General features: G+C 36.4%; 1 protein-coding gene across 1 annotated transcript in view; it reads left to right on the forward strand.

Moving 5' to 3' along the window:
- The window catches only part of LOC148941887 (uncharacterized), a 44,697-nt gene extending 18,459 nt beyond the window's left edge, over positions 1-26,238 (forward strand). Inside the window, exons 2-4 of the mRNA XM_089103167.1 lie at positions 3,996-5,063; positions 22,616-23,169; positions 26,144-26,238. Coding sequence (XP_088959293.1) covers positions 3,996-5,063; positions 22,616-23,169; positions 26,144-26,238 — 1,717 coding nt within the window. The remainder of the gene's footprint in view (positions 1-3,995; positions 5,064-22,615; positions 23,170-26,143) is intronic.
- Positions 26,239-27,292: the final 1,054 nt, after the last annotated feature.

Raw genomic sequence — 27,292 nt, forward strand, 5'->3', positions numbered from 1 at the left:
GCATTTAAAACATATAAAAAACTGAGTTTGAAAGAACTGGAGTCTAGATTTGCTGATGAAAACAGTCAATACACACTGAGAACTCTCTTGTCATGGTTGGTAACATTCTAATTTTGTCTTTTTAGATTCATTGAAGGGAAATTTTAACTTTTGCGAGGAAAATTACAAAAAAATGGTTTTCTTAGAAGCTATTTCTTAGAAGCTTCAAAGGGCCGATGCAATGTTTTCTGAATGAACAAAAATACTTCAAACAATTACTCACACTATTTTAGGCTAAAAAAAGTTTGCAGTGCCAATTTAAAATTTGTAAACATAAGTGCAGCTTTGAATTTACATACTAGGAGGGGGAGGGGCTGGGCAACCAACTAGCTGTTGGAAGGTCAAAGTATGGTCTCAAATTTTTAGTAATCCGATTCAGGATTTTTCAATTTTCTCGTGAAATTGACAAGCTTTGGAAATTATCAAGCAATTCAATGAGAGGTGTATAAGTGACACATCGTTATATTATTCCTACCCTCAGACAAACTGGGATGCCTTCCTAAGTTCTGCACTGAAGTTCACAATTACATCTCTAGTTAGGCATGGTGTCAAGTCGATGATCTCATATTTTGTATCTGGACTACAATCATTGAAAAGTTTCTTTTAAATGTTTTCTTTAAAAAAATTCTTTTAAATATTTTCATTTTTATAACTTTGAGAAATAAAAAATTGATTAAGATTTTAAGGAATAAATCTCAGAATATGAATATAAAACTGACAACGCACATTTATTTTCGTGCAAATTATATTCTGGCTTTTAGAAAGCATGGGGTTTTAGAACCCTACTCATATTAATGTCTGCTCGTTTTGAGTATGTCTCTGTTATTTATTTTAATTTCTGTTTTTTTGTGTTTCATTTATTTATTGGGCACTTGTGCATTATATTCTACACATCGCTATAGACTGTACAAGGAAATACTACAGGAAAGCAGTCAAATGGGTATTTGCAATGGATAAATGGATCGCAAAGTGTGATTTTTTTGCGTTTACAATATTTAAACTGCTATTTTTTGGGGTTTAGGGGAAAAGTGGTACCTAGGTTACGGATTTAATATATGCTATGCTTTCCCCCCCCCCACCCCTAATGTGCAAATATATAGCCCAAATTTGTTTCTAAACTATTATATTTTCTTTTATTTCATTAGCATTAACTAAACTTGACTTCTTTCGTGTGTAGGATATAATGCACAAGTACCATTTATTGATACTGATTTGTGGTAGTTGTATGCTTGGTATATTATTTGATTCTATTTTTGTTCATTTTTGGTTTAATGGAGTTCTTTACTTTTTTTGAAAAACTTATTTTGTGGAAAAGTTTTTTTTTATTAATATAAACAAAATAGGGAACATATTTTATTTCTAGCCACAGAAAAAATTGCACGGTTTGCCACTAGTAACAAGAAGTATGCCAGATATTTCAAGAATTATTGAAAGCTTATGAACCCGAGAATTTGGCTTAGATAAAAACACCTTTAAGATTATAATTCCACCAATGGAAAACGGTTAAGACTTCTTTGTATCTCTAAGATAGTGTTATGAAAATAGATATTTTTTGACCTCAGAGTAGTAGTACACGCCGTGTCATGCTGACAATCCCTTGGCAGCCCTGCATCCATAGCACAAAACATACCGAGCCCAGGTAAAAAATCTTATTCCATTTTTTGTAAAATTGGTGTTAGTCCAATAATTGTTTAAATTTTGCTAAATTACTTCAGTAAAAAATATAAAATCAACCCTTAAAAGGAATGATTTTGAACAGGTAATATAGTAATTCAGTAATTCAGTATATAGTAAGTCAGTAATTCAGTATATTACTATATTAACTTTATAAAAGTATAATTGAAACATAAGTCAGCTGTCAATCTTCATACTCTCTGTCTTATTAAAAATATTTACAATAGTGAGATTACTCTTAACCCTGGTCAGTGGCGGATCCAGGGGGCGAGCCCCCCCCCCAGCGTTGTCTAAAGTAGTGTAATTCACTTAGTTAACTCAAGCTTGCGTTAATTAAACTTGCTCCTAACGCCAGTTTATCGGATCAACCTATTTTGCGGCCCCCCTAATTTTTTTATCGGATCAACATATTTTGCACCCCCTCCCCCCTAAAAAAAAAATCCTGGATCCGCCCCTGTCCCTAGTTACATCTGCGGTGAAGATATAAGGCTATTAGGATGCAGTCAATAACAAGTTAATCAAAAATTGATGGATAATATGTATTCTGTAATCTTTGATTCGATCTATACGGTACTAAACATGGTTTTTATTATTTAAGTGCTAGGTACTTTTACATTCTATGATTTCCAAATCCTGTAAATGAGAAGAAAATACCTTGTTGTATCAAAATATTCAATTTATTGGCTTTTAACACTGTAATTTAGTAATCCAAAAACACTTTAGTGTGTTTAATAGCGTAAAAATTTCAATCATTAGACGACTGAACCCTCGAACAAAACCTGATTTTTAAAGTACACTTAACCCCATGGCAGGGCAGCTTGAGGTGCAGTAAATCAGGAGGGTTTAAATTTAGAACAAGGCACCTGATCTAGAAACAAATTACGCGTAATTGTTATGGCACTGCTTGTAATAAAGTTTTTTCAGGAACTGCAGTTACTGTTGAGATAATATTTGGTAGACTGGTGGTTGTAACGAATGATAAATTAGTTATACAAAAAAACTAAAGCCTTTATCCCCCCCCCCTCCAAAAAAAATGCTATTTTCAATACCGGCAACATTTCTGGGGTGTGCAAAAGTTCTTTTAGAGTGGGCGTTCTCTACCCGCGCCCCTCCTTAGCTAGACTCATGTATGTGATCTACCAGTTTTGGCCAAATTCTACTGAGAGGGTAAACCTGGATAAAAAGGTTTACCCATAGGTTCATCTATCCGCCACACCCGAAAACTTCTCCTCGAACAGCTTAAGCGACGAATTTCAGCGTCTCACACTTCAATTTTGTCGTTCAAACTCCGATTCGACCGGCTGCTTCTAATAAGCTTGTATAACGCAATCGCTCTTCCTCACATTTTATATGCCACGCCCTTCTGGAAACTTCTCACTAAAACTGACCAGAATAAAATCAGACCGATGTATTTTCGTTTGGCGAAGTATTTGCTTCGTCTACCTCCATGGTATAGAAATTCGCATATAATTGAAAAATTTAAAATCGCAGACCCTGACATCGCCGTCGCTAGACGAATAGCGAAGCATAATAGAAAAATACGCCGAAATCTACACGAATGGTCCCACCTGCTTATTCAGTGATTTTTTTTCTCACAATTTCTTGCCCTTATTCGTTTTCTTTGTTGGTTCAGTTTGTTGTAGTTTGTGTCTTTTTTTTTCTTTTTTTTAAGTGCTCCGTCTTGTTGTGTGTTGATTTGACGGGTTTTCAATAAATAAATTGTTGTATTTTTACCGTGGAGGGGGGGACGATGTGGAGTTTTTTGTGGGGCATCATGATAGGCTAGGCAAAACTCGAATCACAGGTATTTAAAGGTGTAAATTTTAATAGGAAATGCCTGAAAAATGTCTTGGGGGAGATGTAGCGATGTCAGAGGGGAAGTCAAGTAATGTCACTCTGGTATGCATTGTCCTTGACTAGTATACTATATATATGTTATGCGTGGGGTGGGAAGTATATTTCATGAAAGGTGAGCCAGATTTACCGACATTATTTGAAATAATATCTTTTCAATAAGAATGAATTTGATTGCCTGGCTTCGGCTCGCCTTTTATTTTACTTTTGACCAATAAACAAAGTCGGGATGAAGGTCTAAATAGAAGGATTTCAACACTTCCTGGCGGAATAAATCGACCAACAGGTAGGGCATAAATGCTTTTTTTTCAGGATTTCATGCTTGGGACTAGGACTTGATACTTCACCCAAAGGCTTCATAATTCTATATCCTGCAATCAAAGTGGTTGTTTTTAGTTTTCCTTCATAATTTCAGTATTTATTTTCAGGTGTTACGGTTCATATCTTAGTGCTTCAAGCACACCAATGGGATATCAATCATGTCAATGGAATATTTGGAGAGAGCTCGAGAAATGTTTGAATGAGGAGTATAAAATTTGCAAAACAGACATAGATGGAATATTCTTAACACCCATGCAGATATTGATTGTGGAGTGTGATCATCCCTTTCTGGAAATCACGGGTATGCCAGGGACTGGTAAAACTTACTGTTTGATATTTAAAATGGTCCATATGGTCTTTGAACTTTTGCAGTTACACAGAGAACAAAGTTCAAAGGAAAAAGAATTAATCATCGTTTATCATGAAAACGAGAAAGCAATACGATTTATTAAAGAAATGTTTTGGAAACAGGTAGAGAAAGAACTTGAAGGAAAAAGGAATGAAATTACTGAAGATATTAAAAAATTATTAATATTCGTTTTTAGGAAGAATAATGTTGATCACAAGGGATCCAGGTTAAAGATGGAAAGATGTCCTTATGAGGATATTGATACAAAAGAAAGTTTTGTAGTTGATAAATATGGCACCGACACAACCTTTAAAATATTTTGTGATGATGCATATTCATTTGATAGTTTTACTAAACTATCAACTATTAAAAATACTGATGAACTTTGGAAAGCAATTCGTCGGTCCAATTTCTGCTGGTATACCTCGTATGAACATCTAAAAATATCTTCACTTCATTTTATCCAGCCCTCTAAGTATTACCGAGTACATCTTACTGATAGTCTGAGATATACTGGCAGCATATTCGCCCTTTTAAATCAACTTTACGGTATGTTATCAAGAACTGGTTCAGTAAAGGATTCATTCAGTAACGGATTTAGGTCAGGAGTTCGAATTATTGGAGAAAAACCACATTTTGTTAGTGTAAAAGACTTTAGGGCCATGAAATTGAAAGTGCATGAATTACTTCAAAAATTTGACGAAGAAGGAATTAAGAGAAGCGAAATAGCCGTCATCAAAGTTGGATCATTGGAGGATGTGACAAGGGATACACTTAGAAAATTGCTGATATATTTATGGAGAGTAATTAGTAATGAGAGTCTTAGGTAAGTAAGTCTCCATTAAAACAGACCTAAAATATCCGAAATAAAAACAACTAAGAATTACTTTTTAATTTAAAGTTTATTTATCCTATAAGCAACTGATCTAGCAAATCTGATCAATTGAGAATGGATATGAATAGATTCAGAATAAAGCAAATAGAAAAGATCGATTCAGATCCATCCATTATCTATCCAGAATGAAGATTTTACGGTACGGGTAAGGAAAAATAGAAACCAAGATAATGTATAAAGATAGTAACTAATTTAACCTTTGAGGTTCTACAAGAAAAAATGACGATTTGCTCTCAATCATGATGTGACCCTATGGCAATAATTGCTTTCTATTAAATATTAACATATTTTGCTTTCTATTAGAGTTTCCAAGCTCAAATTCTTATTTCTGTACCTGTTATGTTTGTTTAGTTGTTATTTTCTTATACCTGGGGCACGACAAAGTTCAAATAAAGTTATTAACGATATCTCAAATTGTTCTTCCAATGAATTTATTTGCAGAAAAGCTTAGCCTATTGGTACATACCCCATAATTTTCAATGACATGCAACACATTGCTTTTGTAAAAAAAAACCATTACTCTATGCTTGTTTTTATTGCAATAATCTCATTTTCCAATTTAAAGAGTTCGAGCATAAATATAGGCAATGTAAAATTAAATGAAATAAATTTAATCTGAAACAAATTGAACTATAATGGATAATAAAATGACAAACTTTCCCACTGAACTGTATCTGTAAAGAATAATACCGTTTGTATGATTTGACATTTTTGTCTCAAGGACTGCATGGGTTGTTTTCCCCTTGAGGTTTATCATTAAACAACTTTGAGGAAAATTACTCTTTTTAAACGTACCCTCAGGCCTCATCGGAATGTGGTGGGGTCTAGGACCAAACCGAATATATGGATCAGTTTAGACTTGATTATCTCATTGATCTATTTATGTCTCAGAGCATTGTAACTTTCAACGCTCAGTTGAACAATTCAAATTCCAGATTTTAAGCCATCATCAGCCATCGTTTCAAAATGAAACCCAAATAAAATTACAGCAATATGGCTAGATGTTCCTCTCATATCAAAGTCCCTGGTAACTTGTGGACTATAGTTATATGATCTCATCTATATAGAATGTGTCATCTATATAAGAGTATCATTATATCATTATCCACCAAAACATCACACAAATGAGTTTCGCCAATAAACCAAACACCTTTTTTCTGAGAGTTCTGAGCTTCAATAGTACCAATGAATATTGAAGTTCTCAAAAATTTATCAATTAATTCAGGAAGTTTCTCCTTATGCTTACGAACTACAGACATAATCAAAGAAATTAATACAACAACTTTTCTTGGGCCTTTTCTAGCGTTCATTATTGTTTTCATCTTATAGCCGCCTTGTGGAAGCCTAAAAAGTTGGCTCATAGAAGCCTAAATTAAAAAACGAAAAATTGAAGCGACTGAAGAATTTAACCCATTAGAAAATTCTAGAGAAATGAAATTGTTGTAAGAAAAAGCACAGGTTAATTTTGAGTCCATAGTGTGGGAAGTGGGTGTAAGGGGCTCCAGAGTCTTTTAATTGTAGAAGGTTTTATGTTTGTTTTACGTTATAATGTTCCATAATACTTTTATATTGAATAAGAAAATTGTTGTTTTTATGAAGTTTGTTTGGGCCAAAACAGAAACGGTAAAAAACGGCAATGAAAAAACGGAACAGACACGAAAACGGTGAAAAAAAAACGTAAATCCGTTTCTGTTTTTCCTTTTTTTTACCGAAAAAAAGAAACGACCTGTTTTTACTTAAAAAACGGCCGTTTTAACAGATATTTCTGTTTTTTTTTCAGTTTCTTTAGATTTACGAGAGTAAAGTGAATATTTATTAGTATAGATTAATAAAATAGACCAAATATACAAAAAGACCAAATATATGAAAAGCCCACATAGATTAAAATTTATCATTTAAAAACATTTGAGTTCAAGTGGCTTTGCAGTCATTCGTAAGCAATCATTCACGTAAAGTACACAGTAATGCTAAATGCGCTCTCAATGGATACTGAAGCTGCAGGGACTGATAGATGAATACATGCAATTTCACTTAACTCCGGGTAAGTGTAAAAATAATCAGACCAAAATTCTATTGGATCAGAATTATTTTGTCCTGATCTTTGTCTCTCGCTCAAAAACACTGGAAATCTCTCCTCATATGCTCTGATAATATTTGCTGCCACGCGGTCAATGCTCTTGCTGTTGGCATTTTGCCTCGTAGAGTTCATCCGTAACCCAGTCGTGTCGAGAAACTTAGAAAACAAGCTGTGTTCTTGATCAAGAGTCTCTGGTGACCCTTTTCGGTTAGTCCCTGCCTTATTAGGAGCGACGTCTATAGGGAAAGATTTGGAGTTCAATTGGATTGGATTGAGTTCTTCTGTGCTTCTCTGCTCGGAGATGAATTGCTGGAGAAGCGAGGAGATGGACTGGCGAGCTGACTCTCTGTCTACACGTGCCATTTTTTCATAAATTGCAGGGTCCAAAAAGCCAGCTCTTGTGAAGAGCATCATATTAAACTTAGGACTGGCTGAAAATTATCTCCTGAGCTAAACAACTAGAAGTTCATTCAGCCCATTGATTGACTCAGCCATAATACCAGTATCTGGAGTCTGACAAAACAACAGTAATCCCTTAATCATCAGCGCGACTTTGCTTGCCGAAACATAATTGTATCCACTAGCTATCACTGTTGCCTGTTTGAACGGGCGAAGAACCTCAATGACAGCTTCCATGATGGACCACTCATTGCTATGAAGTTCGAGCTCTCTAATCTTAGCGTCACGTAAGTTTTGGTTGAAGAAGTCGCGCATTGGCTCTTTTCGGGCACAATAAATTTCTATCATGGTAAGTTTGCTGTTCCATCGAACACTCATGTCTTTTGTGATGGATGGACTAAGATTATATGTCTTGCAGATAGCTTCAAAAAAATCGTGGGATTTGGAAGATACTTTCAGGATTCTAACCAGCTTTCGTACTTTTACCAGTAATGGTCCCAGCGTCAATACTTCACTAGAGACGCCTCTTTGTCTAGGTATTGAGCTCTCACTATCGCTGTCAAGGTCTGGATCATTTAACTCTGAGCTACTATCATCATCATTACTGAAGTCGGTATACCCAGTTTCTTCAATGTCATCATCTCCTACAATCACGTCAGGAAAGTCATCTTGTTCAGCAGTATCAACGTTGTCATCAGATTCTGAACTGGATCCTGAATCATTTAGGTGGGGAACACTCCCTAAATCTGCCTGGTTTCTGCATTCCACAGCTTAAGGGCATTAGTCACCACATTATGCAGGTTGTGGCAAAGCATGAGCTTCGCATAATTTCACCGTGAGAGCCTTTACTATATTAGCTCCCGAATCAGTAATTATAAAGTAGACTTTCCGTAGAAATCTGAACTTCTGGAGGCTACTACGGATTGCACAAAGAATGTTGACGCTAGTGTGATCAACTTTTAGTCTCTTAAACTCAAGGATTCTATGCACCAGAGTTAGCTTGCCATCAGTGCTTTTCATCAAATAATGAGATGTAATACCTAGAAAGCCAGACCCCGTTCTTGAAGACCAGCAGTCTTGGGTCAAATTCACTTTCCGGACTTTCTGGAGTTCAGCTTTGAGCTGCTTGACCTTCCTTTTCTTTGCTGTAACTAGATGTCTTGCAACAGTACGAGCTGACGGGCCAGTAAGACCTCCTGTAAGTTTAGAGAATAGAGCCTTTACTCCTGGTTTTTCAAATATTGAAATAGGAAGCTTGTCAAAGCAAACCGTTTTTCTGCACAACTTGTTCAGCTTCAGCTGCTGCTGCTTTGTTGACTTCAAAAAATTTCTTATATCCCTTTTCTTTCCAGTGCCTTTTCAAATCGAGTTGGGTTAGTTTCACATGATGTGCTCGGCATGCTGAGCTGAGACAAAGCTGTAGAATGTGACTTCTTTGGAACAGTCTTGTTTTAGGTTGTTCAGCAATTTTGTGTTTAGCCATAAGATGATTTTTAAACGATGTTTCAGACCCCTTTGTTGACTTCACATCTTTTTTGCTGTAATTGCAGGTAATTACAGCTGCTCCCTTATTCCTGGTCCCATGTTGCTCCCAGAACTTGACTTTCTTTGATGGAGGGCCCTCTCCAAGTTCTGAGTCAGAACTTGATGAAATATTTGATGCCAGATTTGATGCCATTTATGACAGCATGTGTATCGGTACCTGCAAAGCATATCATTACTAAGTGCATGGAGCTGGTCTGTTCGAGTGACTCCTTCTAATGCAAATACTAGCATGAAATAAGAAAATTTCAAGGAAAAAAAGACACTTCTCTATAGGACAGAGCATAATTTTAGTCCATAAGATAGTATCTTTTTCTGTATTTGTAACTGCTCCTCATATGTTATTTTAAGGAAAATAAAAGTATAATATTAATAATAGTAGGAAATGGTAAAGCGTAGGCCCAGGACTCTCTGATGTAGCTAGAAGATTTTATAATGCAGATAATAGATTGACTAATTAGACTATTGGAAATAAGCTGCTCCAAATATTTACTAAAGTATATGACATTTGCTGGGTAAAGAATATCGAGGCTATTCACATTTCCTTCCTGGGTGCTGCAAGTGAACATGCGTAAAATCAACATGTCATTTGGAAATTTTATACCCTCATGCTGAAGGGTAGATCATCAACATCTTCAGCCTACTCCTTTGTTTAACAGTCCCTTGATTATAGATTTCGATCAACTAATTCAATTATGTTGATGTGAGAAACCAGGGGTAAAGGTGCAGATTAGTTCCTCCTGATAAAACAACTTATTTCTTTCTGTATATTATTCAGTCAATTGGGCTGTAAAGTTGCAAATATACTGTCCAGTAGGAACAGGATAAAAAAAATCTCTTACTGTGGCTGGGTTCCAACCTTTTACTTTTCGTAAGCCTAGTAAGCCCTGCAGCACTAGCAGAAGCAAAATCAGTAAGATTCGTTGAGTAGCTCCTATATCTGACCATTGGATATCAAAGATTTTCTGTAGTTCCGCTTCTGCTAGTGCTACTGGGCTTACTAGGGTAATGAAAATTAATTGGTTGTAACTCACCCTTTATATCCTGGTTCTGTTGGTCGGGCCTCTGTGCCCTACACTACAGGGGGAACTAATCTGGGTGAAGGTGCAGTTTAGCAACTCCTGATAAAAACAACTTATTACTTACTGTATATTATTCAGTCAATTGGGCTGTATATTTGCACAGATAGGGTTCAGTAGAAGCTGGTTGTAAACAAATCACTTTATAGTGAATATCCTGGTTCTATTTACAGGGCCTCTGCACCCTAGACTACTGGGGTATCTAATCTGCACCTTTACCCAACCAGGTAACCATCTACTTACCAAGACTAACCAAAGGTGTAAATCCAAGTAGACTGCTTTAGATTAATTTTTACTATGACGAATGTTTTCTTCAATAGCAACTCTTTTCTTTGGAAGACGTAAGGACAGTGCTTTTCGATAGATGACAAGCATCGCTAATCCAATAAAAGTCGCTAGGCTGCGCTATGGTGCTATTCGTAATCAAAACACGGAAAATGAAGAAAAACGGGTTTTAAAAAAACAGAAACGGAAAAAACGGCCATAAAAAAAAGAAACAGAAACAGGAACGTTACTAAAAAAACGGATACCTTTTTTATGTTTTTTCCGTTTTCCCAAAAAAAAAAACATAACAGAAAAGGTTAGAAAAAAAAACAGAAACAGAAACGGCGCCGACCCCTACTCGGGCAGGAAGAATGGGGTATAGAGTAAAGGCACTGATGATTCGACAGTGCAATTTCGGAACCACTGTCGAAATTTTCCTTCAAAACGGGATAGCTCTGCTTAGCCGTGACTTAGAGCGTCATCTCTTGGAGCCGTCGTTATATTTTGACGGTGCAAAACGTGGACACTATATCCGGTACAAACAGATATGAAAAGAACATTAAAGTCGGTCAGTTTCCTGTTTTCAACACAAAAGAAGCTCCCGACTATTTTTCAGGTATGTAATGTTCAAACTGTCACTACTTCGTTATTTATTGCAAGAAAAGATGGGGATAAGCGCCAATGTATTAAGACGCATCTGCTTATCTCTGAAATGTAGCCATATTAGCTTTTTCTTTACCAATTTAAATGAAAATGGCAACGGAAATTGCATTGTTAAAACTAGGTTCCAAGTGTCGAAAATTCTTCTTTAACGTAGTGGAGTACCAGGCGGACTAAAAATATTCCTTCAGCCACGTTCAAGCATACACATTGCCTTCTATCAAGTGATTTATTTGTGTGGCAAATATCTTACAGTAGCCTTGTTAAAACTTTGGAAAAACAGCACCGGGCCCTGTCGAAATATAGGTGACTTTGTCGAAACTTCACTGAACATGTAAAACAGATGAGAAATAATAGGTGTCGAAATTCCAGGATCCACTGACGAAACCATAGGCACCATAGCTGTCGAATTTACGGGTGCTTTCTACGCAACGAGAGATTTTGATGATTATTATTTCTAATAATATTTCAGATGAAAGAACATTTAAACAAAAGTTTTTTTTTTAACTTTGAAGTTTTACTTACAGCAATTGGATTTTTCCATCATCTGAGGAACTGCCACTTGGCCTCATGCCATGCAGGGGCGTAAATTGCTATGGGGCAGGGGGGAACAGTTGTCCCCCAGACCTCGTTTTGCTCCCCCCCCTCCCCGACCTGATTTTGCCCCCCCCCCTAGATTTTTTAGATTATACCCTTATTTATCCTTCATCCGAATAAAAAATACAAATTTTATCAAATACAAAATCTTTTACCAAATGCCGCGTAGGCCTATGTTTAAGGCAAAACTAAGAATCTGCATGTGAAAATAAAATCCACTAAAACGAGTATACTTCTTAAATTTATTGAAATCCACTCCAGTTTTCCTGGACCCTATTACTTCCGAAACGCTAGTAAAACAATTTTTTTACACTAAATTTGCTATAATAAATACTATTTGTATTTAATATTGTCTATTAAAATTTTTTGTACTGATTTTGTTATACCAAATACTACATACATGAAACAATTTTGTTAGTTTTATTACTTCTACTTTTTGCACAGTCTTTTATACTTTTATACATTAAATGAAGTTGAAGAAAAACAAAGAAAAAAGAATATATGTGTCAAATACACCAGGTTCTACCCACAAGTATTCCCTAAGTATTTAGATAAGTGTTGAATTGGGTTCCGACTTGTGACAAAAACAGGTAACTTTTTTGTTGTGTCAAATTTGTAGGTGAAAATGCTCTAATTTCGAAAAATTGGAGTTTTGTACCCTTTCCAGACAAAACTTCGAACTTCTCATCAAACAGCTAGATTCCTAGATGTTTTTCCTACATACTAAAACCCTTTTCAAACCAAAAGTCTTTAAATTAAGACTTCTAGAGTAGAAAAACTGGTTTTTTACAAAAATTGTTCAATCATCGGTTCGACACCCAATACGGGTGTTGAATTGGGTTCCGACTTACGTCGAAAACAGGTAACTTTTTTGTTGTGTCGAATTTGTAGGTGAAAATGCTATAATTTTGGAAAATTGGAGTTTTGTACCCTTTCCAGTCAAAACTTCAAACTTCTCATCAAACAGTTAGATTCGTAGATGTTTTTCCTACACACTGAAACCCTTTTCAAACCGAAAGTCTTTATAGTCGAGGACCCAGCCTCTTAAAACTGACACTGGTGTGGTCAGCGAGATGACCGCGAAACGGTGGTTGAACCCAACGTAACTGACCATGCTGATTACGGAAACGACCGCTATATTGTTGAGAAATGTTGGCGTGTTGTTGTAAGATCAAAGTTTTAGGTTTCTTCAGCTTTTAGCTATGAATAAAATGTGTAAGTGTCAAAGTAAAGCCAGAAATGCATCGATTCTAGAAACCTAATACAGGAAACGTTGCGAATTCACCTCGCAGCAGAGAAGAGGAGAAACTGAACAGCTAAGAAACTTTTAAATCAAAATGAAACAACTAAAAAAACAAATGGCTATTACATATAAGAACAAATTGTCCAAATTTCAAAACTTGTCTTCCAAGGACTCATCTGCTGATTCGTTACATTTTCCCGCACACTGGCACAACAAATCACAGCCTCTGTTCTTGTCAACACACGGGCAGGCTCTAGAGGAAGTTCGACAAAGGCAGTATTCAGGACTGGTACCTTGTGGGAAAGGATCTCCCCCATTGGAACTGGACAAATTTTGCCTTTCGAAAAAGTCCAGCCGAATCAAGTAGGGTCAACTGGTAAAGGCCTTGGCAAGTTCGCTTCCAAAAGAAATTTGACCTGTAGCAAAGAACGCATAGTGTGAAAAGAAAAAGCGTAATCTGTCGGAGGCAAGTATTTCAGTTCCCGTTTTCTCGGGTACAGGTGAATGCGCAAATCGTTCAAAGACCTGAAGTCACCAGTGTCTTTGCCGTACATTGCTACGACTACCCTTCGGCAGGCAGATGTAAATTCTTCCAAAGCCAGCATGGGCATCGTCGCACCTTAGCCTCACAATCACGTTCCGTATATCCTCATAGAGGTTCCATCTTTCAACTGCTTTCACAGCTGACCATTTGCCCTTGCCATAAAAAAAGCTGACGGCATCACACCCAGTCACACAGTGGACCACTGGCAGGCAACCGAGCAGACTGTTCGGCAGGACTTCACAAAGCTGGTGAATTGGCACAGAATACTTCTGAAAATTCACATATATGGCACGATCAACCAGCTCCTTCTTTTCATATAGCTGACAGCAGTGATACAGAAGTCCAACAACTATGTCAGTGTCATTTGCTAGCACAGCAATCTCCTTGAAGTTTCTCCCTAGGGCATCAAGGACATGTAAAATTATCCTTGTGTCCGGTTCTTCATGGTCTGAGCTGAGACGCTCTTTGTAATCTTCTGCACTCACATTTGCTGGCAATTTCGCAACTTTCATCCGATCTGAAAAGCCTCCCGAGAGATACAGTGTCACACCTTGCTTGACGAGATCCACAGACCCTTCACAAATCTCAAAGAGAACCTCAAGGAGCTGACTTTTTGTCATCTGGACAAAATGGAGATGGAGGTCCAGTTGAACAGCTTTGTATTCCTTCCCAGCAATATTTGTGCTCTAGTGTTTGCACCTCTGTGCTTGTGGCAACCACTGCTGTCTTTCAAGCTGACATGATTTCCAGCGGCATCTCGATACCCAAATAAACCATCATATCTGTCAGCTACAACGTGAATTTCTCAAACATCCAAAAAAGTATACGTCCACTGTTTCAACATTCTTACGGAGTACGTTTCCACTGTTTTGAAATCACTAGGGGGACGGCTTTTACTGTTTCGAATCACTAGGGGGATGGCTATTTATATACAAGTTATGACTTAATCTTTTATTTACCGAAACTGGACTCACCTGGCCTATGTTGGATTTTATAAAAAAGGGAGCGGGGGGGTTGATGAAATTTGTGAAAATAAGGATTTTTTTTCTTCTAATAACTGGTGGAATAGGTGTGATGGTTTCAGGGGCGACTCCAGGATTTTTTAGGGGGGGGGGCGCAAAATAGCGTGATCCGATAGACTTACATTATGTTTCACTTTAATAACACACAGATATTTAAAAGTCATCAAAGGTCAGGGCCCTCTAGAGGGAGGAGTGGAAGTAGGTACTTCAGAATACCTTCCCATAACACATTTGAGCCTGTAGACCCATCCCTGAAAGTTTCATTTTCCTAACCTAACCCCTATCCAAGATAGCCAAAAGTAGCTAAAGTAGAATTTTACCAAAAAGACAGATGGATCTACAGGCTAAGGTATGTCCTGGGATGGTATTTTGAAGTACCTACCTCCACTCTTTCTCCCACTAAAGGGTCCTGAAATTTGCCTACATGACAGGTAGAACCTATTGAAATTTGACAAAACAACTCTTTACCTTAATTTTCAGTTACTGGTTTCTTATTCTCTGGCTTTAGTTCTGAAAATATAATTCCTGTTATTTGAGTAGAATTTTGAGCCATATTAATGTTTTTTTTTTTTAATATATGAAATGTATTTGCATATCTTTAAAACCTTAATGCTTGGGATTGTGAAGCTGAAAATTTTGTTGTTTTAATTCATTAAAGCAGAAGATCTATTTTGCAAGGTTTCACTCAAAATCAAAGGCCAGGACCCTCTAGAGGGAGGAGTGGAGGTGGGTACTTCAAAATACCTTCCCAGGACATATTTTAGCCTGTAGACCCATCCCTGAATGATTCATTTTCCTAACTTATCTCCTATCCAAGATAGCCAAAAATAGCTTAAGTAGAATATTATCAATGCTGGAGCTATGCCCCTGATGGAAACAAGGTTAAAAAAAAAAAAAAATGATCAATTATTCCCCCTTTGTTAGCCTACTGTTTCTAAATGTAAGAAATAGTGCTATTACAACTAAATTCTGAAGTGTGTCAATGCAAATGAAATTTTTAGATTCCTGTATTTATGCTTTCTCACAATGATAGTTGTCAACCAAACACAACCCCTCTATTTTCGATATTCTACCCCTCTTTTTCAGAAATGAATTTTACCCCCACTCGTATTAATACTAATTCAGGGTATATATTTGCACATTAGGGCAGTGGGGGTAAAGTTTATTTCTGATACAAATGAGAGGTAGGTTTAAAACTTACCCCCCTCCCTCTAATGTGCAAATATATACCCTGAATTGGTATATATAGCCTAGGGGGGGGGAGAAAATTCATTTTGACAAAAATGATTATTATATTGGTTAAGAGCATAAAAAGGGCATCAAGTAGTATGTTTACTTTATTTGTAAGTCACTAATTTTATAATGGGTGAGATAGGGAATGATCATACTGCTAATTCTATAAACTGTGCTCGGAACTGAACAGGAAGCTGATGCAAAAGGTTGTCAACCCCTGAAATACTAGGCTACTATGCTATAGCTTACTACTATGCTATAGCCTACTAATACTAAGCTACGCTTGCTAGATACACTACACATGATAAATCACTGATGAAGCCGGAAACACGCTGGCAAATACTGACAAATGCTGGATGTATGAGATAATGAAATTAGCTTGTTGGCTTTTGTGGGATCATTCTATCCAGATACTTTTCCTCGACAATAGCATTTTCTACTTAGGGCATGTATCTTGTACTCTCAAGATGGCGTTGCTAGCCGAGAAAAAAAGAAGCAAAAAAACAACTTCGAACTGCTATAGCTGCTGATGCCAGCATCTGACACCGGTATAGCGGGCCTTCCCGGGATCAGTAGGTCATGCTCTGTCCTTTGGTACAGAAAAATCTTGGTCATTTCACTGACCACTCACAAACTGAAATAGAGCACATTCCTTCAGTTGGGTCCCAGACTAGTCGAGGACCCAGCCTCTGAAAACTGACACAGGTGTGGTCAGCGAGATGACCGCGAAACGGAGGTTGAACCCAACGTAACTGACCATGCTGATTACGGAAACGACCGCTATATTGTTGAGAAATGTTGGCGTGTCGTTGTAAGATCAAAGTTTTAGGTTTCTTCAGCTTTTAGCTACGAATAAAATGTGTAAGTGTCAGAGTAAAGCCAGAAATGCATCGATTCTAGAAACCTAATAGAGGAAACGTTGCGAATTCACCTCGCAGCAGAAAAGAGGAGAAACTGAACAGCTAAGAAACTTTTAACTCAAAATGAAACAACTAAAAGAACAAATAGCTATTACATATAAGAACAAATTGTCCAAATTTCAAAACTCGTCTTCCAAGGACTCATCTGCCGATTCGTTACATTTTCCTGCACACTGACACAACAAATCACAGCCTCTGTTCTTGTCAACACACGGGCAGGCTCTAGAGGAAGTTCGGCAAAGGCAATATTCGGGACTGGTACCGTGTGGGAAAGGATCTCCCCCCCATTGGAACTGGACAGATTTTGCCTTTCGAAAAAGTACAGTCAAATCGAGTAGTGTCAACTGGTGAAGGCCTTGGCAAGTTTGCATCCAACAGAACCTTGACCTGTAGGAAAGAACGCATAGCATGAGAAGAAAAAGTGTCATCTTTCGGAGGCAAGTATTTCAGTTACCGTGTTCTCGGGTACAGGTGAATGCGCAAATCGTTCAAAGACCTGAAGTCACCAGGGTCTTTGCCGTACATTGCTATAACTAGCTTTCGGCAGGCAGATGTAAATTCTTCCAAGACAGCATGGGCATCGTCGCACCTTAGCCTCACAATCACAATCCGTATATCCTCATACAGGTTCCATCTTTCAACTGCTTTCACAGCTGACTTTTTGCCCTTGCCATAAAAATAGCTGACGGCATCACACCCAGTCACACAGTGGACCACTGGCAGGCAACTGAGCAAACTGTTCGGCAGGACTTCACAAAGCTGGTGAATTGGCACAGATTACTTCTGAAAATTCACATATATAGCACGATCAACCAGCTCCTTCTTTTCATATAGCTGACAGCAGTGATACAGAAGTCCAACAACATTGTCAGTGTCATTTGCTAGCACAGCAATCTCCTTGAAGTTTCTCCCTAGAGCATCAAGGACATGTAAAATTATCCTTGTGTCCGGTTCTTCATGGTCTCAGCTGAGACGCTCTTTGTAATCTTCTGCACTCACATTTGCTGGCAATTTCGCAACTTTCATCCGATCTGAAAAGCCTCCCGAGAGATAAAGTGTCACACCGTGTTTGACGAGATCCACAGACCCTTCACAAATCTCAAAGAGAACCTCAAGGAGCTGACTTTTTGTCATCTTGACAAAATGGAGATGGAGGTCCAGTTGAACAGCTTTGTATTCCTTCCCAGCAATATTTGTGCTCTAGCGTTTGCACCTCTGTGCTCGTGGCAACCGCTGCTGTCTTTCAAGCTGACATGATTTCCAGCGGCATCTCGATACCCGAATAAACCGTCATATCTGTCAGCTACAACGTGAATTTCTCGCACATCCAAAAAAGTATACATCCACTGTTTCAACATTCTTAGGGAGTACATTTCCACTGTTTCGAAATCACTAGGGGGATGGCTTTTACTGTTTCGAATCACTAGGGGGATGGCTATTTATATACAAATTATGACTTAATCTATTATTTACCTACACTGGACTCACCTGGCCTATGTTGGATTTTATAAAAAAGGGAGCGGGGGGTTGATTAAATTTGTGAAAATAAGGATTTTTTTTTCTTCTAATAACTGGTGGAATAGGTGTGACGGTTTCAGGGGCAAATCCTGGATTTTTTAGGGGGTGGGGGCGCAAAATAGCTTGATCCGATAGACTTACGTTAGGTTTCACTTTCATAACACACAGATATTTAAAAGTCATCAAAGGTCAGGGCCCTCTAGAGGGAGGACTGGAAGAAGGTACTTCAGAATACCTTCCCATAACACATTTGAGCCTGTAGACCCATCCCTGAAAGTTTCGTTTTCCTAACCTAACCCCTATCCAAGATAGCCAAAAGTAGCTAAAGTAGAATTTTACCAAAAAGACGGATGGATCTACAGGCTAAGGTATCTCCTGGGATTGTATTTTGAAGTACCTTCCTCCACTCTTTCTCCCACTAAAGGTCCTGAAATTTGCCTACATGACAGGTAGAACCTATTGAAATTTGACAAAACAACTCTTTACCTTAATTTTCAGTTATTGGTTTCTTTTTCTCTGGCTTTAGTTCTGAAAATATAATTCCTGTTATTTGAGAAGAATTTTGAGCCATATTAATGTGTTTTTTTTTAATATATGAAATGTATTTGCATATCTTTAAAACCTTAATGCTTGGGATTGAGCAAAGTTGTGAAGCTGAAAATTTTGTTGTTTTAATTCATTCAAGCAGAAGATATATTTTGCAAGGTTTCACTCCAAATCAAAGGCCAGGACCCTCTAGAGGGAGGAGTGGAGGTGGTTACTTCAGAATACCTTCCCAGGACATACTTTAGCCAGTAGACCCATCCCTGAAAGTTTCATTTTCCTAACTTATCCCCTATCCAAGATAGCCAAAAATAGCTTAAGTAGAATTTTATCAATACTGGAGCTATTCCCCTGATGGAAACAAGGTTAAAAAAAAATAAAAAATTATCAATTATTCCCCCTTTGTTAGCCTACTGTTTCTAAATGTAAGAAATAGTGCTATTACAATTAAATTCTGAAGCATGTCAATGCAACTGAAATTTTTATAGTCCTGAATTTATGCTTTCTCACACTGATAGTTGTCACCCAAACAATACCCCTCTATTTTCTATATTCTACCCCTCTTTTCAGAAATGAATTTTACCCCCACTCCTATTAGGCTAATACCAATTCAGGGTATATATTTGCACATTGGGGCCGTGGTGGTAAAGTTTATTTCTGATACAAATGAGAGGTAGGTTTAAAACTTACCCCCCTCCCTCTAATGTGCAAATATATACCCTGAATTGGTATATATAGCCTAGGGGGGGGGAGAAAATTCATTTTGACAAAAAGGATTATTATATTGGTTAAGAGCATAAAAAGGGCATCAAGTAGTATGTTTACTTTATTTGTAAGTCACTAATTTTATAATGGATGAGATAGGGAATGATCATACTGCTAATTCTATAAACTGTGCTCGGAACTGAACAGGAAGCTGATGCTTCCTGTTCAGTTTGACAAAATGAGAAAATTCATTTTGACAAAAATGATTATTTTATTGGTTAAGAGCATAAAAAGGGCATCAAGTAGTATGTTTACTTTATTTGTAAGTCACTAATTTTATAATGGGTGAGATAGGGAATGATCATACTGCTAATTCTATAAACTGTGCTCGGAACTGAACAGGAAGCTGATGCAAAAGGTTGTAAACCTCTGAAATACTAGGCTACTATGCTATAGCTTACTACTATGCTATAGCCTACTAGTACTAAGCTATGCTTGCTATATACACTACACATTATAAATCACTGATGAAGCCTGAAACACGCTGGCAAATACTGATATATGCTGGATGTATGAGATAATGAAATTAGCTTGTTGGCTTTTGTGGGATCATTCTATCCAGATACTTACCCTCGACAATAGCGTATCCTACTTAGGGCATGTATCTTGTACTCTCAAGATGGCGTTGCTAGCCGAGAAAAAAAGAAGCGAAAAGGCAACTTCAAACTGCTATAGCTGCTGATGCCAGCGTCTGACGCTGGTATAACGGGCCTTCCCGGGATCAGCAGGTCATGCTCTGTCCTTTGGTACAGAAAAATCTTGGTCATTTCACTGACCACTCACAAACTGAAATAGAGCACATTCCTTCGGTTGGGTCCCACACTATTAAATTAAGACTTCTAGAGTAGAAAAACTGGTTTTTTACTAAAACTGTCGAATCATCGGTACCTTTACCCTATAGACAGTTTAGGGGTCATGATGAATAATGATGTTCCCGTCTGTCAGAGAGGACGGACAGACGGGAATTTAGTCCGGAAATGGGCAAGACCTTACCTTAGACCTTTGTTCCTCCGGCGCCATTAGTGGCGCATAGAGCGTTGACGAAGCCTCACCACTCGTCCTGGAGGCATGCTGCAGCGGCGACATCTTCCCATTCAGGTACTAACGAAGTTCTTTGGACGATCTCGTCTTCTTTTTTTTGCCTGGTTAAAGGGGGCAAGACGACAAAAGAATAAGCTACACAAATCTTGAAGTTTTGGGCCTTCACTGCGCATGTGCCAGCAAACAAAGAGGCTTAGATAAAGTGCAAGAAATCCGAAGATAGCCTCCCCCCGTCCCGCATCCCCCCCAAAAATGAAAATTTGGTTAATTATAGTTTAGTTTTAGACCCCCTCTCCTACCCCCTCGTCAAATAGTTAATTCGCAAAATCCCTTGATTTGTGATCTTTAATTTTATCGTTATTTTTTTCATTTTTGTGTCATATTTTTGAATATTTTTTTTTTTATTTTTCGGAATTGTTTTTTTAGAAGTTGTAATTTTCAACACAGTCCTCCAGTTTCTAGATCTAGATCCGTTTCAACCCTAATCATAAAGTTACAACCCTATTCATTCTCCAGTTTTTTTTTTTAACTAATCGTGTTAGTTTGTTATGAAAACATTCTATGGCTTCTAGGCATTTCTATTTGAGCGGAAAACTGCACCTCAAACTTTGTGGAAGATGTATTTTCTTGCACGAAACACCAAAATATAATAAAATGTCAAGTTTTGGAGTGTTCCACCACTCGCAAGCAAGTGCCATTGGTATTTTTGAATCCACATGGTCAATTTAGGGGGTGGAGGGTAGGCTAATTCTCGTAGCAGTCCCATTCCGTCTTGGTATGGTTCTTATTTTCAACACCTGGTTTCCGGACTATCATATAATCTAACAAGCATACAACTACCCAAGATCAGTATCAATAAATAAATGAAACCCAAAACGAAAAAAAATTAAAATAAATGTTATAGTAACGAGTATAAATTGATGTGATTATGGTTCAAAACCACTATGCTTTATAAAATCCAGAATATAATTTGTACTTTATGGAAAAATAATTCAAATGAGTTTACTGAAAAAAATGTGCATTGTCAATTTAATATACATATGCTGATATTTATTCCCTAAAATTCTAATTAATGTTTGATTTCTTAAAGTTAAAAAAGTGAAAATATTTCAAAGAATTGTTTTCTGTAAAGCGCCAATGACGCAGTAGGTTTTAGGCTTCTGCAGTGAGACGATGCCCAAACTCTCTTTTGTAGTTATTTTTATTCGATTCAAACTTGATTTGCATATTCAATTAGGGTTTGCAAATTATTATTTATTCATGTACATTAATATATATTGTATGTTTTGTTCGCATTGATTGTTTATTTAATTTCTGTTCATTTTAAGTTTCATTTATACTTTAATAGCAAAATATTTTTTTCGTTTAAAGCTAGATTTTTTTATTCAATCGAAGCATTACTCGCTTTAAGATCTATGTATTCATTTATATTATTACTTGTTGTATGTTTTTTGCTATGATTGTTTATTTAATTTCTGTTCGTTTTGGGTTTCATTTATTCTTTAATAGTAATTTCTGGTCGTTTTGAGTTTGAATTTTAACAGGTATTTGTATCTCCTGAGGTTAAGTTTAAAATGGTCTTTACTTTTCTTTGAAAAACTTATTTTTCGGAAAGTTTTTTTTTATTAATACAAAAAAAAAATGATTATACTAGCCTTTGGGTAAAACAAGTATTTTTCAAGGAAGAACATTCTACGCAGTGTATTACACTTTGAAAATATTATGCCAGGAAATATAACCAGCTTGAACTCATGACCCTCCAAAAAACCTATCTGACAAGTCTTGCTCGTCCCTGAAAGTAGTATATACGTGTTTGGCAGGTCTTGTCCCTTTCGCGGTGCCTAATAACATACTACTAACGCTTAATTTTTCTTTAAAAAAGGAAATCCAAAAAATAAAATACATGTGGCTATTAGAACACTTTAGCTGACGAATAGTTCAAGGCTGGGGAAGAAAATAATACTAGGCACTGAAACTATGGTATGTTTACTGCGTAAGAATGTTTACAAGTCTTTTTACTTAATTTTCTATTCTAGGGACGTTTTACAAAATGAAGCAATCAACTCTCTCAGGGTTCATGGATGTTCCGATGATAATCTAGAAATTGAAGATGTTCATTCCATTTTAGTTTATTCCATGTCAGACGATTTTAGTTTAACTAGAGATTTTTCACTAAGAGGTATTGAGTCTCTGCACATTGTTGTGTGTATTTTTCCATTTGAGGAAAAATCATTTCCGTTTGTGCACCAGATAGAAAATTTGCTAGTCGAATATCCCAGAATTATGACCATATTGAGATATTTTATTATTCAATTGTTAAGATTGGCAGAATTGTTAAGAACGGATGCTTATAGAATCTATATTCTTTTAGAAGCAATAAGCAGGGCGAAAGCAAGCGTTACTATTGTTTACACTGATAGGGACGTCTTGCTCAGTCAAATAGAAAAAGAGTTCAAAAATAGTTCCCCTGAAATTTGTCCGAATAATAACTACAATAAGAAATATCAAGTAGGAGAAAAAATCCAAAAAGTGATTACTAAATGGGGTGATAGAGTAAGGCAAAGTTTCTTTTCATCTGTCAAAGTTTCGAGTATTTTTGTTTTGGTTTATGTTATTTTTTTGTATGGGTTCATTTTATTGTTTCACACTTGGAAGGGGCACATCAAAAATGTTTTCGTGATTATAATTAAAATTTTGTTATTTTTTTTTTATATTATTTTTTTCCGTTCTTTTTTCTTTTTTTTAAATCCCACCTCCTCTCCTCTCAGTGGCACTAACATGATTATAATTCTTGGGGTTATTCTTGTAGCTATAGTGTCTTTAGCTCCTAACTTTTAGCTCCTAAGTTTATGTGTATTGCTTGTTTTTTGCTTATTGCTCCGTCTTTTCCTTTTTTGTATGACGGGTTTTCCAATAAATAATAATAATAATAATTTGTGTGGCAGTGTCTTTTTTTCAGCGTTGATTGGTCACCGCTGATTGGGTACTGTTTTGTAAATTTGTACACGGTCTATTCTTTGCCAATTCTGTTCCATAGTTTCCAATGAAGGATGTGATTTCAAACAGTTCGTGGTAACGAACTGTAAGTAAGGATCGACCCGGCTCAATGGTAACCGAAACTGTAGAAAACGGGGTTTTGATACCAATAAATACATCAAAAGAATCATATTTTAATGCTGGTTTCAAATATATAGCTTTCATCAAGTTTAGACCGACCCCTCAACAGCTACGCGCCTGAGAATATTTTCATCATTTTTGAAAAAAAGAGAAAACACCCCCTAAAAAATATAGAATCTTAATGGAATTATAGAATCTTCACCATCATATTCAGCGTATCAGAGAACCCTACTGCGGAGGTTTCAAACTCCTATCTACAAAAATGTGGAATTTTGCATTTTTTCCAAAAGAAAGATCACGGATGTGTGTTTATTTGTTTGTTTTTTTTTTTTTTTTTTTTTCCCCAAGGGTGATCGTATAGACCCAGTGGTCCTAGAATATCGTGGGAGGGCTCATTCAAACGGAAATTAAAAGTTCTAGTGCCCTTTTTAAGTGACCAAAAAAATTGAGGGCAACTAGGCCCCCTCCCACGCTCATTTTTTTCCAAGGTCACCCAATCAAAATTTTGAGATAGCCATTTTGTTCAGCATGGTCGAAGATATGATAAATATGTCTCTTAGGATGACTTAATTCCCCGAAGTCCCCGGGGGGAGGGCTGAAAGTTATGAACTTCACCCAATGTTTACATATAGTATTGGTTATTGGGAAGTATACAGACGTTTTCAGGGTGGATTTTTTCAGGTAGTGGGGGGGAGTGAGTCGGGGGTTATGTGGGAGGATCTTACCATGAAGGAATTTTCATGGGAGAAGGGACATTGCTATGAAGGGGGTGCCGGATTTCCCAGCATTATTTAAACAAAGATCAGAAATTATATATAAAAAAAAACAAGTTTTTTAACTGAAAGTAAGGAGCAACATCAAAACTTAAAACGACAGAACACATTACGTATATGATTTGGTTTATCCCCTAGTCAATACCTCTCTCTTTATGCCAAAGATTAATTAGTACTTTCATAAGAGCTATTTATTCTAATTAACGGTATTTGTGATTAAGGGGTCATTTTTAAAGAATTGGAACAAAATTCGAACTTTATCTTAAAGAGCAAGGTATTGAATAGGGGGCGAACCCTCTAATATACGTATTAAAAATATAAGAATATAGAGCTTCGTTACGTAAGTTAATTCGTAAGTTACGTATATTTATTACTAATAAAAACGTTCGTAAATAAAATTAAACAGGTTTCGAGAAAGCCATTTAACCAAATAAAAGTAAAATTTACATGCAATTTTTTTTTTAATTATTCATGTACGGTTGGCCAAAATCAAAACCTGCATTAATTGAAAAACGTTCAAAAATTAAATAGAAACAAACAAGTTTTTTTAACTGAAAGTAAGGAACGACGTTAAAACTTAAAACGAACATAAATTATTCCGTATATGAAAGGGGCTCTCCCGTCCTCAACGCCTCGCTCTTTACGCTAAAATTTGACTTTCTCACGACTCTATTTTTTTTAAACAATGAAAAACTTTAGCGTAAAGAGCAAGGCGTTGAGGAAAGGACAGCCCCTTTCATACACGGAATATTTTTTGTTCGTTTTAAGTTTTAACGTCGTTTCTTACTTCCAGTTAAAATAACTAGTTTTTTTTTATTTGATTACACTAAAAGGCTAGGCATACGTAGCTGATTTCGGGAACCAATTTCAGCAACGGTGGACGAACGATAGCGGTAAGAAAAACTTATTGCGCAAAATTTTCAAAACAAAAAATCATGGACACAAATAGTCAACTGGATTTTATTAATAGTTGCTTGATTGATCTCAGCACAGTTTCCAGTTTATTTCTCAGCTCAGCAGTGGGGTCTTTCACCACAGATACTTCTGGCTGACTATTTATTTGTATCCCTGTTTTTTGTGATGATCATGATAGTAGCGCAGATTTTGTAAATCGGCGTCGAAAACTAGAAAATTTTTCAAGCTCAAGTCGACGCCGATCTCTTTTAAAATCGACGCTGATTCGGAAATCAGTTCTCGAAATAAGCTACCTGTGCCCAGCCCTTATTTTTTTATATTTTGTGCATATTTTTTATTTTGTTTGGTTTTTAAACCAAAATTTTAATATGAAATTTATACAATGTTTTGAAAATTTCTTTATTCCCATATTGAAATAATAAAAGTTTTGATACTTTATAATCGTTTCATTTGTCTTATGTTTGTTGTTTTTTATGTAATATAAGCAATTATTTTGGAATTTATAATTTGTTTAATTGATATTTAATTAAAAAAAAACGGTACTTGTCAATTTTATCGATCACACCAAAGAAGTAAAGTTAAGTTGATTATAATGAAATAAATCAAAATGTAATGAAAATATAATACTTTAGAAACAAAATTATTGAAACTTCAGCAGAAAATTATGGAAAGCAGGCTACCCAGAACACATTATATTAAACACATAATGTGACCAACGATGTATATTACATATTTAATTAAAACGTACCTTTATATTAGTTTATCTCACTGAAACTAAGCTAATTATCTCCGAATGCAAACAGAGAAATCGGTTTTACTCGGATCAAGAACTTCAGTGTGATCAGTATAATTGACAAGTACCAACGAAAATATTGATATTACTATTAATAATTTAAAATATTCTGGGTACGCCATGGTGTTTGATTTATTCAAAGTAAAATAGAGCAATATTCACAGTATTCTGTTCAAAATTGCAACATACTTCAGTCTATTCAAACCAAACAGTATTTTTCAGAGAAAGTTTTTCTAGAGTTTCATTTTCAGTAGTAATGCATACATAGATACAAGCACGCCCACAGGGGTATACTGTTCATCAAATTACACTTACTAACCTCTCACTTTTTTTTAATTTGAGGGGTTAATACTAGGAGTGGTTTCTATGAAAAGTTGAGGGATGATTGATAAATATTTTTTATTGGCAAATGTTATTAAGTGCTAGGAGCAGTTTCTATTGATTTTTAAGGCGGTATTATTGACAGATATTTTTCATCAGTTAAATATATTTTGTTTTGACTCAAGCTATCTAATGAGATCTTTCCTGAGATATTAATGGTACCTGTTACAAAAATTAAGCACTACAATCAGAATCTTAAGCACTATTAAGCACTTAAGCACTACAATCAGAAAAATTCTTTTGTTATGTCTCAATCTATGAGACCAGTTCTCCATACAAATTTCCAATTGATATATTGATTGTCAGTAGGTGACCTTGACTCCGATTGGGAACGACTTTGACTGAATGGACATAAGGATAGTAGATTGCATATATGGAATTTGCTTAGACGTATAGAAATTACCATGCTATTTGCTTAGACGTATAGGAATTCCCATGCTATTTGGGGACACTATGTTCCTTCCAATGGTATTTGGGGACACTATGTTCCTTCCTATGCTATTCCAGGAGCTTATATTGCTTCCCATGCTATTCTAGTACACTATGTTCCTTCCCATGCTATTCTAGTACTCTATGTTCCTTCCTGTGCTGTTTGCTTGGCTTATGTTCCTTCCTATGCTATTCTAGGAGCTTATGTTCCTTCCCATGCTATTTGGGGACACTATTTTCCTTCCAATGCTATTTGGGGACACTATGTTCCTTCCAATGGTATTTGGGGACACTATGTTCCTTCG

The sequence above is a fragment of the Artemia sp. Qi Xiang Cuo genome, chromosome 17 (genome assembly GCF_049724085.1).
Source record: "Artemia sp. Qi Xiang Cuo chromosome 17, ASM4972408v1, whole genome shotgun sequence".
Classification (NCBI taxonomy): domain Eukaryota; kingdom Metazoa; phylum Arthropoda; class Branchiopoda; order Anostraca; family Artemiidae; genus Artemia; species Artemia sp. Qi Xiang Cuo.